At 44.4% G+C, this 15,139-nt stretch overlaps 1 protein-coding gene across 1 annotated transcript; it reads right to left on the reverse strand.

Annotated features, from left to right (window-relative positions):
* Nucleotides 1-2,645: 2,645 nt before the first annotated feature.
* On the reverse strand, nucleotides 2,646-15,051 carry DTYMK (deoxythymidylate kinase). The gene is made up of 5 exons (XM_066598611.1): nucleotides 14,852-15,051; nucleotides 13,384-13,492; nucleotides 8,408-8,498; nucleotides 7,469-7,666; nucleotides 2,646-4,102 (listed from the first exon to the last, which is right to left on the reverse strand). The coding sequence occupies exons 1-5, from the start codon at nucleotides 14,979-14,981 to the stop codon at nucleotides 3,986-3,988; spliced, it is 645 nt and encodes a 214-aa protein (XP_066454708.1). The 5' UTR covers nucleotides 14,982-15,051; the 3' UTR covers nucleotides 2,646-3,985.
* Nucleotides 15,052-15,139: the final 88 nt, after the last annotated feature.

Genomic DNA, 15,139 nt, shown 5'->3' on the forward strand with positions numbered 1-15,139 from the left:
CCCATCACAATAAAAAAAATTGTGTTGGGGTAATAAAGTCTATTTATACGTAGCACTTACATATGCTGCCAAAACCTCTTCTTCGCTATCTGGACTTTTTGAGGAGATAAAGGTTTAGGGTCTCCTCTTTTTTTTGGCTCTTGCAGCCTCTAGTCTGACCCCGAGTGGGTATTTCCATTCTTTTTCTAACTTAACAGAGACTTGTCAGAGGACCATGGAAGCCTTGGCACAAGATAGATGATGATGTGTAAGGTGAATATACTTATTTTCTTTCTTTCTCAACTCTTCCTGCCATAATAAACAGACATTACAAGAATAAATAAAGATAATGACTTCTACTTTGTTTTACACCATGACATACATTCTGATAAATATTCCCAAAACATCCATTTCCACACCATGTGGGCTGTCAGAATGCTTCAAGTCCGCTTCATCCATCTGGTCCATAGACCCGTGGTCGGCCTGGCCAACTCCTCTGTATTACGGGTACATAAATGTGACCATAATACTCTCGTGTGAAACTGGTCTTTACGAAAAATTCACATTTCTAAATCAAGTTGGATATTTCCTTGTCACCATATTTTCCTTGTGGGGGGGGGTAAAGTGTAAAACTGTAAGATCCACTGTGTATAGAAGCTGGTTGAACAGTATGTTACAATTGTCTGTTGCAGCTGTAAGAGGTCAGTCTGGTGTGTACAAATGTGTAATGTAGTACTGTACGACAGTTTCCACTATTTATATGTATTATATTGAGGCTACCATAAATGAGTTGAAGCTACAGTACTGCGTCTGCTTTTAATATTTCGGATTTCGTGGTTGCTATCCTATAATTAAATGCATGCCACTTCTCATTTCTAGTTATACATAAGGTTCTGCTGGGTTTTTTTTTTTCTGTGATCCTGCAGTCATATTCTCTATCTTATCATTAAACATTAAAGAGTGTGCTGAGCGATCACTTCATTGGTAGCATGTGATGGCTACCTCCCACTATGTTCTTTGTTAAGGTGCTGATCTGTCCTCGGCACAACAAAAGGCAGCAGGGGATAAACTTAGTGACTTTGATAACTGGCAAAATGTTGTGTGGTGCCAGCATTTCTTAAGCAGTCCACTTGTTGGCGATTCCCAAACTACAGTATCAAGAGTGTACCATGACTGAGGAGAGCACCTAGATGGTGTGTGGAGACACCTAGCATGTGAGTGAGAAGACTTATAAGGCCATGCATGCGCCTCTGGGAATTATATATAAATATATGCAAATAAGGAAGATAAAACCATGCCTCTGCAGCATCATCTATTGGATGGCAGCATTCCTTCAAATCAATGTCAGATCCTTTAAGCAAATCTTTAAAATAACGATTGGGAATTGAAAACTAAGGGTCTGACATTGATTTGAAGGAATGCTGCCATTGAATAGATGGCAACTGCACGGCAACCACTGACCTTATTGCGGGGTGCAGTACCCTGTGATCCACCTCCATGCACACCCTGAACCTGCAGGATGTAACTATGTCATATAGCGTTAAAGATGGCTTCAATTTGGAGGAGTAAAGCAGACTGTGGTCCAGTAAGATTAGACATTTCATTAGCCTGGCTCTGCTAAAGATGAATAGAGCTTGTTCTAGAGGCAGCACCCAGAAAGTGGGATTAATTTAATCTGGAATTGAGATAAATGATTCTGGAAGTGTCCCCCACATTGGGGGTTTGTGAATACCTTGGGGAGGGAGGGGTGAGATGGAGAGAGATTCCCTTTATTTCTGGTCATTTTCCCAGGTTAGTGCCAAGCTGTGCAAAAGTCTGGCCGGAGCATAGCCTACATGAACACTCTGGGATTCATCCCAATGACCCATGTGCTCTACAAAATCAAGCATAGTCTTAATCAGCATAGCACTTGTTAGCAGACAATAGGGGTGGGGGTCGGAGTCTACCATAGGTTGCAGTTAACAGGAGAGCGACCAAAAAGTCATAAAAAGTATCACGCTGGATGTGATGGTGTAGTAAGACCATATGGTTCCTGTATATGAGAGCCAGTACTAAACGATGCAGATACTGGAAGTAATAGTGATCCTAGAGAATATGTTGGTACTCACGGGCTAGGCTGGCATTGTAACCACCTGCTAGTAAAGGCCAAAGACCCGGCCGGCAAAAAGGTTGAGGTGTAATTCGCCTGCCATGGCTCTGTAGACAGCCCCAGCCCAAACTGCTGGATGAGTAATTGATGCGCCCTTGGCAAAATTTTAGTAGGCCACTACTCCAGTGAATGTTTACCACTGTTCCAGGTTTTTTCTAAATGGATAATGGCTTTCAATGTGGTTCATTGGAGTCTCAGAGCCATAGCAATGGCCTTGTACCCCTTTCCAGACTGGCAGAGTGCAACGACTGTTTCATATTTGAATCTCTTTAGAACGGCTATCATGTGCTGCATTTTGTGCTCTTCCAACCAGCTTCACATTGACAGACTAAACATCAGTAAAACAACCAGATTCAACAGGTTGACAGTAACCATTACTGGGTGCAGCTAACTAAATTCACTTGACAATGGTATTCAGCTGGTTGATTGAGAAGCTAAGAGGACAATTACTACTCCACATAGGGGAATGAAGGGCTGAACAGCATTTTATCCTTCACCAAATAAACTTAAAGCATCCTTTAGTTTGAGTTGTTGGTCAAGTTATTTATTATATAGCCTGTAGCATTAAAAAAAATTAATAGACAAAAGTGGGAAAGCTGTAAATACTTACACATTTCATGCATGCATACCATTTTGCATCAGTATTTGTAAGTCAAAAATCAAAAGTGGAACAAACAGAAGAGGTACAAATCTTTACACGATACTTCTGTGTTCTGGACCCACACCTAGATTTAGCTTTCAAATACAATGGGTAAAAGATATCAACCCCTATACGCTAGATGCCTTGCATGAAGTACAAATGACATGCATTCGGCACAAGTCCCATATTGGCACTTCTAAAAGTGGCTTATTAAATTTACTATAATTGAATGTATACCAGCTGATACCTGGTGTAGATTTCAGGCTGGCACATTGACTAGCCAGAAATGCACCAAGTTTAAGAGGCATGCACCTCTTCATAAGAACTTGTTACACTTCACTTTAGACTGGCATTTAATATGTAAGTAAACCCTCCCCATGTGTGCACCACATATTACTGAAACCTCCTCCATAAAACCCTATAGAGAGACTAGGAATGGTGCTTCAGACACCGGACTTAAGGTGTTTTCCAGACAGCACCCTCGGTCAGTGCCGGGATACATCGGGGTTGGAGCAGAAGTCGCTGCTCTGACCCATGTAGTGTCCAGTGCTCATACTTGCAGGCTCAGCTTGTTAAGATTTCTTTAAAATTACACAAAGTATATTGCGATCATTTACAGGACTGGAGCTACAGTAGTTTAAAATTACATCTGTAAATTCAGTATTTCTGATCCCATTTCAGTGTGTGAAGAGAGAGTGGAAGAGGAGACTATCACCAGAGAAGACCTGTGATTCTCCTGTCTCTGCCTCCATCTCAGTGAAGGTGTGGCATGAATTTTTGTTCATACTATCACTCATCAATCGGAGAACATATTTGCTCCCCGATTGTCACACATTGGGTTTTTCACACAAAAGGAGTGAAATTATGAGGACTTGCTCATCTAATTCAAGTTTTCATATCGCTGAATGATATATTAATTATAGAATATTTTCCCATGCATACTCAAACAGTGGACAGCATATTACACAGACATACTTACCTGGATAAAATGTGCAACTTATTGTTTACATATAAATATTCTGGGTTGAAAGGCATAATGGTGTTGGTATATTTAAAAGCCAATCAGTTTACAGGAATTAGCGAAGCTTGTACATTACATATGGATAATGTGATTTTCACCAAAATACAGTTGTGTTCCATAACACGCCCTAGCTTTACATTTAAAGTGCCCACGTCTTGTATCTGAGCAAACAAAATCACAGGAGATCATCTCTTCTTCAGTCCTCAACCCACAATTTCCCAATTGGTTGATCTCTGGCTTCTGTTACGATTGCTTCACTCAGCCGTTTTATAGCATTGTGAACGTCTTCTATACTCTGTGCTGCATCAATGACCTGATAAAACACAAATAAGCATTATACCAGGCTTGAATTCTGCTCTGTTCACTGGCAAATATTTCTTCAAGACTTGACAAAAGGAATAGTGCTGCATGCAGTACTATTCTTCCAGTTAAAGGGATTGTCTGTCAGGATAGGTCCACAGCAGACCGGCAGAAAGCCATACAGTGTGCAGTGGCCCTGGTTGGTATTACATGCAGAGTCCAATTCAGTTTAACTAATGTACAGAGTCTGCTTCTAGCAACAAAGACAGGTCCATACTGACAGTGACCCGTCCCCAGGGCTCAGCTGATTGACCACACCCAGCTTTGACCACACCCAGCTTTACACCTCTTCCCGCAACATCTTCACCATTCCTTAAAAACATCACCGACTGCCTGTCCTCCCTCTTTCTCAGACTTATAAGAAGTTTTTCACTTACCTGCTCCGTTGCTAGCGTCCTCGTTTCCACGGAGCCGACTAATTTTCGGCGTCTAATGGCCAAATTAGCCGCGCTTGCGCAGTCCGGGTTTTCTTGTTTTCTCAATGGGGCCACTCGTGCAGGATGCTGGCTCCGTGTAGCTCCGCCCCGTCACGTGCCGATTCCAGCCAATCAGGAGGCTGGAATGGGCAATGGACCGCACAGAAGCCCTGCGGACCACCGAGGGAGAAGATCCCGGCGGCCATCTTCAACCGGTAAGTAAGAAGTCACCGGAGCGCGGGTATTCAGGTAAGCGCTGTGCGTTTTTTTTTTAAGTCCCTGCCTGCAACGGGGGGGGGGGGGTTTGAAAAAAAAAAAAAAACGTTTTGGCGCGGGACAACCCCTTTACCCCTTTAACCTCTCAAAAACTGAACTCTTCATCTCTTCACCCTCTGCCAGCCGACCTCCCCCCAATATCTCGTACCATCATAACCTCAACCCCCTCTCCCCAGACAACACGCCCACTGTCTTGTGGGTCGCACTGGATTATGAGCTCTCCTTTACCCCCACACATCCAATCCTGGCCCAAACATGCCACCTGCACCTCAGGAATATTGCTAAAATCCGTCTGTCTCACCACAGACTTGCTAAAGACACCTCACCCTCATCGATTCCCGACTCAATTACTGTAACTCACTCCTCATTGGCCTTCCCCACATCAGGCTCTCCCCTCTCCAATACATACTAAGTATGGCAGCTAGACTCCTCTTTCTATGTAGCAGCTTCTCGGATGCCTCTGCATTCTGACAGTCACTACACTGGCCGCCCATCCACTATAGAACTCAATTCAAACTTCTTACCCTTACCAACAAGGCCTCCATGGCACCGCACATCGCTTCCCTTTTGTCCATACATCACCCAAGCCACGCACTCCGTTCCTCTAACACAATCGGACAAAAAGCCCTCCTACTCCGAACGTCACACTTTCGCCCCCAAGACCTTTCCAGAGCAGCATTGGTCCTCTGGGATGCACTACCCCAAAACATTCGGACAATCCCCGACGCACAGATTTCAGACATGCCCAGAAAACACACCTTTTCAAAGAAGCATACCAAGTGTCCTGAACTATGCGCTGCCCCCCCCCCCCCCCCCCCCCCCCGCACACCAGGTCTATGGTCTACCCACAACACCCCACACTTCTCCACCTTGCCTACTGTGTACACTTCCTACATCACCCTCTCCATGTTGTGTGTAAGCTTGTTGGAGTACACAGACAATACAACAACAACATGTGATATACAATCAGTTTGAAGTCAACGGGGTGTGGGGAGATACAGGAGGTACGTGGGGTGGGGGAGATAAGGCATAGGAGAACACAGGCAGTATGGGAGTTACATATGGAAATCAAACGGGTGGGGCGATAAGGAGGTGCAGAGGTAGGGGTCGTATGCAGCCATGGGGAGGGGGACTAAGTCAGGCGATTTGGCATGCTTCCCGTGTCTAAAATTTTGTGCATCACGAATTGTTCATATATCTTGTGGTAGAGTGTTCCAGAGGATCTGTGCTGCTCTGGTGAAGTCCTGTAGGCGAGCATGTGAGGTTCGTACTAGAGTGGTGTTTAGTCTGAGTGTATTAGTGGATCAGTGTGCAGGCTGGGTTGTGTACGGACAGGAGGGAAGTGATGTACGGTGGTGTGGCGCCATGGAGAGCTTTGTGGGTGAGGAGTTTAAATTTAGTTCTGCAGTGGATGGGCAGCCAATGCAGTGACTGGCATAGTGCAGAGGCGTCTGAGAAAGGGCTGGATAGAAAAGGGAGATTGGATATAGGGGGTAAAGGAGAGGTCAGAGTCCAGTGTGACCCCAAGGCAGCGGGTGTGCTGTCTGGGGGTTATGATGGTGCCAGACACTGGAATGGAGATGTTGAGGGAAGGTCGGTTGGAAGGCAGAAAGACGAGCAGGTCATCACACCCTATAATAGAATTATTCATATTCTGGAAAAATAAACAGCGTAATGCAGCATTATGGGAAGAGATTTTCCAACCTTCTCACAGGGAATGTAGGTATCTTACTAAAGCAGACATGTTAGGAGTTGTAACAAGTTCTCTTTACAGGTTTTTGACACCTTATGACAATTGTAATGTGAAGGGATAAGCTCTTTTTAATGTAGGTTTACAAAACCAGAACAGAGCAGTGGATATAATGCACCAAAAAGTTTGCACAACTATAAACTGTCTTGGAGATTAGCGGGGTATGTTGACACATTGGGAAGGTCTGTTTATAAATATATCTCAGAGCATAAAATCCTTTAGCACTGCGTATTCATGCACATTTCACAAGTGAACTCAACCTAAAACAGCAACAAGGTGTTAAAGGGGTTGTCCCGCGCCGAAACGTTTTTTTTTTTTTCCAACCCCCCCCCCCCCCCCCGTTCAGCGCGAGACAACCCCGATGCAGGGACGTAAAAAAAAAACCGCTCAGCGCTTACCTTAATCCCCGCGCTCCGGTGACTTCTATACTTACCGGTGTAGATGGCCGCCGGGATCCTCTTCCTCCGTGGACCGCAGCTCTTCTGTGCGGTCCATTGCCGATTCCAGCCTCCTGATTGGCTGGAATCGACACGTGACGGGGCGGAGCTACACGGAGCCCCATTGAAGAAAGCAGAAGACCCGGACTGCGCAAGCGCGTCTAATTTGGCCATTCGACCATTTTAGACGGCGAAAATTAGGCGGGCTCCATGGAGACGAGGACGCCAGCAGCGGAGCAGGTAAGTAAAAAACTTTTTATAACTTCTGTATGGCTCATAATTAATGCACAATGTACATTACAAAGTGCATTATTATGGCCATACAGAAGTGTATAGACCCACTTGCTGCCGCGGGACAACCCCTTTAAAAACCAAAAGTATATTTTCTATCACGTAGGTTTGAGTTCACATATCGCGTGGAATCTGGACACGTCCCTTACCTTCCAATTAAGAGATTTGTCTTCCATAAGTTCTGTATAGCGCTTTTGCACCTTTTTCTGGAAAGCACTTGTCTCATAACGCTCATTTCCATAATCGCCACGTTTAGCAGCCGCCTCGGGAGTTATGTTCAAGAATACAACAAGGTCTGGCTTCGGAAGTCCAACGTCAGGCTGCTTACACCAGTGCAAGGAAAAATTCTGAAGACAAAAAAAATTTCAAAAAAAAAAAAAATCAGTAAAAGGAGCCAAACCTAAATACACAGACATTTCAAAGTGCCCACACTGCACACACAAAGCAAGTGACAGGCTCTACATCTAAAAGGAATAATACAGAAAGGATCCTTTACTTCTTCACATAAACACGATCATCAATGATAAGCTCTGAACGGATTTACTGCAATAGGAAACATTCTCAAAGCTATTTTAACTTCAAGCATAGAAAATGTGGGGAAAGGACACCCAAAAATTATTACTGCAGCCACTGTGCATTAGTATACATCATTACTCTAAGACACTACACGCTGCTTTGATTCGCAAGTGCTGCCCACAGGAGCAGAACTGATCAGCCAGAGCAACATGTAGCTTCTTAGGTCACTGATACATACTATCGCACAGCGTGCATCAGGTAGTTGGAGAAGCGGTGTGGCCATCTTTGCTTGTCAAGGACCAGTTGGTTGCTTTAAATTGGCCTTATAGAAAGGTTCGATAACTGACACTGGACATAGTATTTGCTGCCGAGCGCCAATGCCTCCTTCACATTAAACAGTGGACACTTCGAGAACTTGTTGACAAACTATTTGCTCTTCCTGCGCTTTGATCAAGCCATTACAAATATTTTACTTTACACACACACACACACACACACACACACACACACAATATATATATATATATATATATATATATATATATAAAATTTTCCGCCTAGCTTCACATTACCTCTTTTGAACTTGTGAATGCAACACCAGAGAATGCATATCTATCCACCACAAGTGTGACTCCACTTCTCAGCTTCTCTTTTATCAGAGGACTGTAAAACATTAAAAACAGGAGAAAAGTACTTAAATACATAGTTAATATTTCACAGATTCAAAACCGCAATTTAAAGGGCCACTCACAGGTGTTTTTTTCTGCATTTAATGCTGCGTTTTTAGCACAGCACAAAACGCTGTCAATCGCAACAATTGATTTCAATGCAGTTTCTCAGTCAAGCGTTAAAACGCAGCTTTTAGATATATTATGTCTATTACTATTACTTCTTTAAATGTAATGGGTTTGAACAGTCCTTTTTAAAGGCAGGTCATTTTGGCAGGAGGCTCAAACTACACACAGATGAAATCTTCGCTCAAGAAACAAATGTCATAAAATCACAGGCACCCTCACTGCTCACATTCTAAATTACTGCATTTTTTTTTTGGCTCAAAACACTGCTAGTAGAGGAGTATTAATTGCAATAAGTAATTGGGTATAATTTTCCAAGCAGGGCTTCTATCTAGATCCTTTGGGTTGTTTTAGAATACTTGTCTGTGAGATTAATGTCCCTTTCACTTTAGTCAATGTATTCTTCCCGTATAAAAACGGCAAGTAAGATTTTTTACATATTCTAAAAGAAACCGCTAGGATACAAAAGGGCACTTTGCAGGTGACTTCAATTCAGTTATAGGCTCGATTCCACCTCTGGATGTAGATTAGTCCCTGTGTCTTTTTAAGTGCAGGAAAAGCTCCCTAATTCTCCTTCCTTTCCTTGGGACACTTCATGAATATATTCTCCCTCAACCAAAATATGAATCCAATCTGAATGGGAATTTTTTAAAACATTTTTTACTATAAATTCCCCGGAAGTTTCGAGTTTCTTCTCAGTGTGAAACGCCCACAAATCCTATGCGAGATGTTCATGCATAAAATACTGTTCTACGGCTAAAAGAAATAGGGGGAATTCTCTCTAAACTCCTCCATTGATTTTGCCATCACCACGTCCTCAGGCAGAGAGTTCCATGGTCTCACTACTCTTACAGTAAAGAACCCCCTTCTATGTTAGTGATAAAACCTACTTTCCTCTAGACGTAGAGGATGCCCTCTTGTTACCATCACTGTCCTGGGTATAAACAGATCATGGGAGAGATCCTTGTATTCTCCCCTAATGTATTTATACATAGTTATTTGAACGCCCCTTAGTCGTCCTTTTTCAAGGGTGAATAATCCTAATTTTGATAGCCGCTCTGGGTATTCCAGTCCTCCCATTAAGTTTATTAATTTAGTTGCCCTTGCCCTTCTTTGAACCCCCTCAAACACTGCAACATCTTTCCTGAATACTGGTGTCCAGAATTGTACACAGTATTCCATGTGAGCCCTGACTAGTGCCTTATATAGTGGAAGAGTAATGTTCTTTTAATGCACCCCAAGACTTTATTTGCTTTTGCAGTAGCTGACTGGCATTGGTTGATCGAGTTAAATCTACAGTCCACTAGTACCCCTGGGTCTTTTTCCATATCACTTTTCCCTAGCAGTACCCCATTTAGTGTATATTGGCGACATCCGTTTTTCCTGCCCATGTGCATAACCTTACATTTATCAACACTAAACTTCATTTGCCATTTTTCTAACCAAGCCCCCACCTTATTTAGGTAATTTTGTAGCCGTACATTGTCCTCCATTGTATTAATTATCTTGTATAATTTTGTGTCTGCAAATATTGATATTTTACTGCGCAGCCCCTCAATAAATATATTTAACAGAATAAAAAAGATGAGGTGGCAGCATCAATTGGTGCAAAACAGTTTCAAATGTATTTATTTTCCCATAGCAAAGGGTACAAAGACGTTTCGACCAGCGGTTTGGTCTTTATCCATTGGATAACAGCGATCATGTAACCAGGAACCGCTCACTGCAGCCCCCTATGACATCCCCAGGCTCTCTGCTACCTTTTGTGAGATTTAAAAAATTTTCTGGGCAATATTTGACTTTTGCGTATGCGTCCACCATTTTGCTGACAGGCGCATGCGCAGAGGCTATGGTAAGGTACGCAGATAAAGATCCCATTGTGGGAGAAATCTGGGGACCTTATTTATGCAATTTCATATTCACTCACGGATACTATTCGTAAGGGGAGATGAAACGAACTTTTTAAATTTTTTATTTCAACTTTTTTTAAACTTTACATGATCATTGCTATCCAATAGATAACGGTGATCACGTGACCGGGAACCACATACAGCAGTCCCTGGTCACATCTCCCTGCACTCTGCTATCTTTGACAGTCGGGTGCAGGCAGATTTTAAATTTTCCGAGTTCACCGTCCTTTTGCACATAATCCTGATCACCACAGGACATCACGGAGGACCAGGGTGAGTATTTTCAGCTGCCCCATGGATCTGATCTATCAGGGCAGCTGAAAAAAACTTTTTAAAACTTTTCCGTGATCGCCGGTATCCATTTGATAAAGGCGATCATGGGCCTGGGGGACCAGTTACCGTGGTCCTCGGTGACATCTCCTGCTTCCCGGCTACCGTCAGGAGATTTTAAATTTGCCGGGGCTCCCGGTCTTGTGCGTGTGACATCATACGTCTGGCACGCATGCACAGAGGAGCAACGTCAGGTCCCATGGGATAGCGCCGATCGCATTGCCGGAGATGGGGGTGGGGGACAGGGCTTCCCGCGGCAGCTCCATGTTGTTGGCTACCTCCGGTAACCGACAGCATGTAGCTGTTACATCCACAGCCTACAGGGCTCTAATCCTCAGAGGATGCATGTTTTTACATCCCTGAGGATTAAAGCCCACTTAGGGCAGGACGTAAAAAGGCAATGGGGCTGTCATTAATGGGTTAAGGAAATCATCGAAGGAGGCGGATTTTTACCTCAGCATTTATTTAATGTTGACGAAACAGGCCTTTATTGGAAGAAGATGCCGGGCTGAACCTACATCACTAAAGGCTCCTTAGTTTTGTTGTATAGGTTTTGTTCTGTCCACTCAAGATTTTAAATTTTTCTAATAAAGTTAGTAAGTTTTAATAGATTCTTCTTCGGTGAATTACTGCAGAAGATATGAAGATGAAGCCGTTGTTAGTATATCCTGCTGAAAACCGAAGCGCCCTAAAAAATATAGCTAAGGCCTCGCTTCCTGTTGTGTGGAAGAGTAATCAAAAAGCCTGGGTCACTATTGCTAGGTTTCAAAACTGATTTTATCACCATTTCATCCCCGGGCTGAAGAGGTACTGCCAGTATAAGAACATTCCCTTCTACATTCTCCTCCTTTTAGATAATGCAGCGGGCCACCCTCCTTTCCTGGATGATTTGCATGCAAATGTGAAAACAATCAATCAGGAACAGCGCTCAAGGTATTTAAATTTCATATATATATATATATATATATATATATATATATATATATATATATATATATATATATATATATATAAATAAAAGTATTTAAGAAGAGGGGACTCACCTGGTGCCTGCGGTCTAATCCCCCATTAGGGAACAGACTGCTGCACCTCGAGAAATGTCCCTCCAACTTCTGCTCAAACTCGCTCCCTTTAACCAGAGGAGTACTGGTGAGCAGAAGGATACTTTCACCGAATGCCAGTCGAACCCCGGCTGATATATCAAGAGAATACAAATAGAAAATTTTGATCCTGCGCTCCTTTTAGGGGTAAAGCATAAAGTGCTTCAATTTAAATAAAGCAGTTACTTCTGTAGGCGGTCCCTTCCTTGGAGACAATTTTTCTATTTGTATTCTCTTGACATGCAAATGTGAAGGTAGTTCTCCTGCCACCCAACATTACCTCTCTACTCTAGTCAATGGACATGGGGGGCATTGCAACCCTCAAAAAATATCTCCATCGCACATTTCGTAGGGCACTAAAGATAACTGAGGGTGATTCAGGGATGACATTGCATGAATTTTGGAAGAACTTCACCATCTATAATGCCATAAAGAACACTGATGCTTCATGGCGTGAACTTACCACTTCCACCATGAATGAGGAGTGGAAGAAACTGTGCCCCATGTTTGTCCATGACTCCCCTAGTTTAGCAAAAGCAACAGGCAGAAGAACAAAATGTAGTTGACAACTTAGTGAGCATCAGGGAGACGCTTGACCTTGAGGAACAGATCTTCCATAAATAGTTTGCTGTGCACCACCAAGAGCTGACAAATGAAGACCACATGGAACTGGAAAACCAGAGGAAGGAAAAAGAACTGGAAGTGAAACCAGCACCGAAGCAGGCCCAGACCAAGAGGATTGCACAGGCATTTCAGATGATTGAAGACTATCACTCTTTGAATCACAGGACCCAAATGTGGAACGGTACACCAGGGTTGCGGCATCTGTCCACGATGCACTTCATTGCTACTGGGCCATATATGGCGAGAAAAAGAAGGCCACCACCCAGGCATCCTTAGACCGGTTCTTTAAGAGGGTGGAAAAATGTGATGAATCTCACCATGACCCTGAACCAGTGCCATTGACGTCAGCTGTTAAAGCATCCACGCCAAAGCTTTCTCACCCTCCCTCTGATTTTGACGTCCCATTATCACCCAGTGCTGATGACCCATCCTCTCCTGTAGATGCACCATTGTCTCCAGTTTCTGATGCTCCACCATCGCCCACTGCCTTCTCCACTTCCAGTCAGTAACTCGCCACAGAAAGCCCTTCCACGTACTCTGGCTGTGTCACCTTATCATGGTGAGATCTTATTTTTGTTATTTTTACACCCAATGATTCTATTACTTGAATGTGCATTTGTTCGTACATATAAACAAATGCACTTAGGAACAGCCTGCTGGAACGGAACCTGTTCATAAGTCGGGGACCATCTGTACTGGCTTGATCGTTTACCTTTATGAAGTGTTTTACACGACTACTAAAAATGCAGGGAGGCCGTGATGAATCAATAAAACACTGAACCCATCTTACACGTGCTCCCAGCGGTTGGCAGAAAACAGCAGGTGAATCGTATGGTCTTCAATATTACTTTTGTTCTCAAGGTACGAGCCAATAAGACGACCAATTTCTGTTGTCCTCTCTGCAAGAAAACAAAAACCAAAGAATGAGTCCCTATGTAAGAAGCTATAGAAGGCTGTCAGAGTGACAACACCCTGCGGAATCACAGGCTATGCCCCAAACTAAACGGTTACCAGACAACATTCCCCCGTTAGCTTCAATGGTCCTAAAATAACAGAAGGAGCTGTACTTACCCATCATCCTCTACTGCGGCGATCCAGCGCTGCAGTCCCGCCATTCTCCGGTGTTTGCTGATGTCACCGGATATCACCTGACCGCTGTACCGTCCCAAACTCCTGGCATCATCCTTATCACACGTCCAAGCAGAGCGCGGTGGGAACACGTTCTTTCTTCACGGATAGGATCGCCTCAAGGGGGCTGTGATCACTGGATATTAGGCCGGCTGCGCACGAGCGTGATACGCTGCGTGCCACCCGTATGTGACAGTCACATGCATGATATTGCATACTTACTGAGGGCAGCCGATTGCCATGCGCTATCTTTACTGTCCGCGTATTTTGCGCAATGTGTGTGTTCAGCAGCATGGGAGCCTATGGCAGATTGGTACAATGTACTCGGTGCGCAGAATACGCCGTGTGAAGGAGCCCTTACACTGGCAGACTTCTTCCTGTAGGGCTACTTAAAGGGTACAGTACTTACCAACAGACCCCACGCCATTACTGCACTGAACAGCAGACGTGAAATTGGCGCCATTGAGGTGGGCATATCGCAGCGCACTTTACCGATACGGAGCAGCGGGTTCAGAAGTTCTGAGGGGTTGGTGATGACCACTTTCAACACCTTCCGTGACGTCTCTGAGCTCATCAGGACCACAGTGGGTGTCAGCAGTCCCTCTTGTGAGGTCATTGTCCCCGACAAGGGTTGTGCTTCAAGTGGAACACCCTGCGTAGGACTCCCTCACACCAGCGCACCTCGCAGGAACACCCGATCCATTACAGTATTGCAGTGTGCCGGCCATCTCCATATACCGTCTTGGCATGATATGCACTAAGATCGTGCATGTTGTGCTCTTTTTTGCAGACGCTGCGTGTGAGAGGCACGACGGACAGTAATGTAAAGATTGGTAGCGCAGAATACGCTGGTGTGAGAGCGCCCTTAGGGCAGGCGCACATGAGCGGTTTACAGGCATATGGAGCTGCGATCATCGTGACTCCATTCGCCACATAGATTGCGCGCAGAAATACGTGATAAAATTACGCTTGTGTGAGCCCGGCCTTATACTGTAGTGTACGGCAGGAGGTGCTCTGTATACCAGCACTCAAACATAACCCTCACTCCGGGCTCAGAATCACAGCAGCCCTTAAAGCAGGTCCCCTGCCCAAAGTAATAATGGCTTCCATTGTTTCAGAGCTGCCCCTACCTGGAAAGCGCATGCCCTCGGCCTGGTAGCCTTGGTCCTTCAGCGCCTCCACCAGTCTCCGGACCTGGGTGCTCTTCCCAGCCCTATCAGCGCCTTCTAGAACTATTAACGCACCACGACGTCCAGCCATTATCGATTTACCGCTGTAGGACACAAACTGGGAAAGCTTAGTCAGAACTCCCGCCCTCACTGCAGAGCCAATCACAGAAGAGCCTAATTGGCGCGCTCCAATCACCTGCAGGACTAGTAGTGACCACGCAAAGATCTCAGCCAATGGGAGCAGCGGAC

Source organism: Eleutherodactylus coqui, chromosome 1, assembly GCF_035609145.1.
Source record: "Eleutherodactylus coqui strain aEleCoq1 chromosome 1, aEleCoq1.hap1, whole genome shotgun sequence".
Taxonomy (NCBI): domain Eukaryota; kingdom Metazoa; phylum Chordata; class Amphibia; order Anura; family Eleutherodactylidae; genus Eleutherodactylus; species Eleutherodactylus coqui.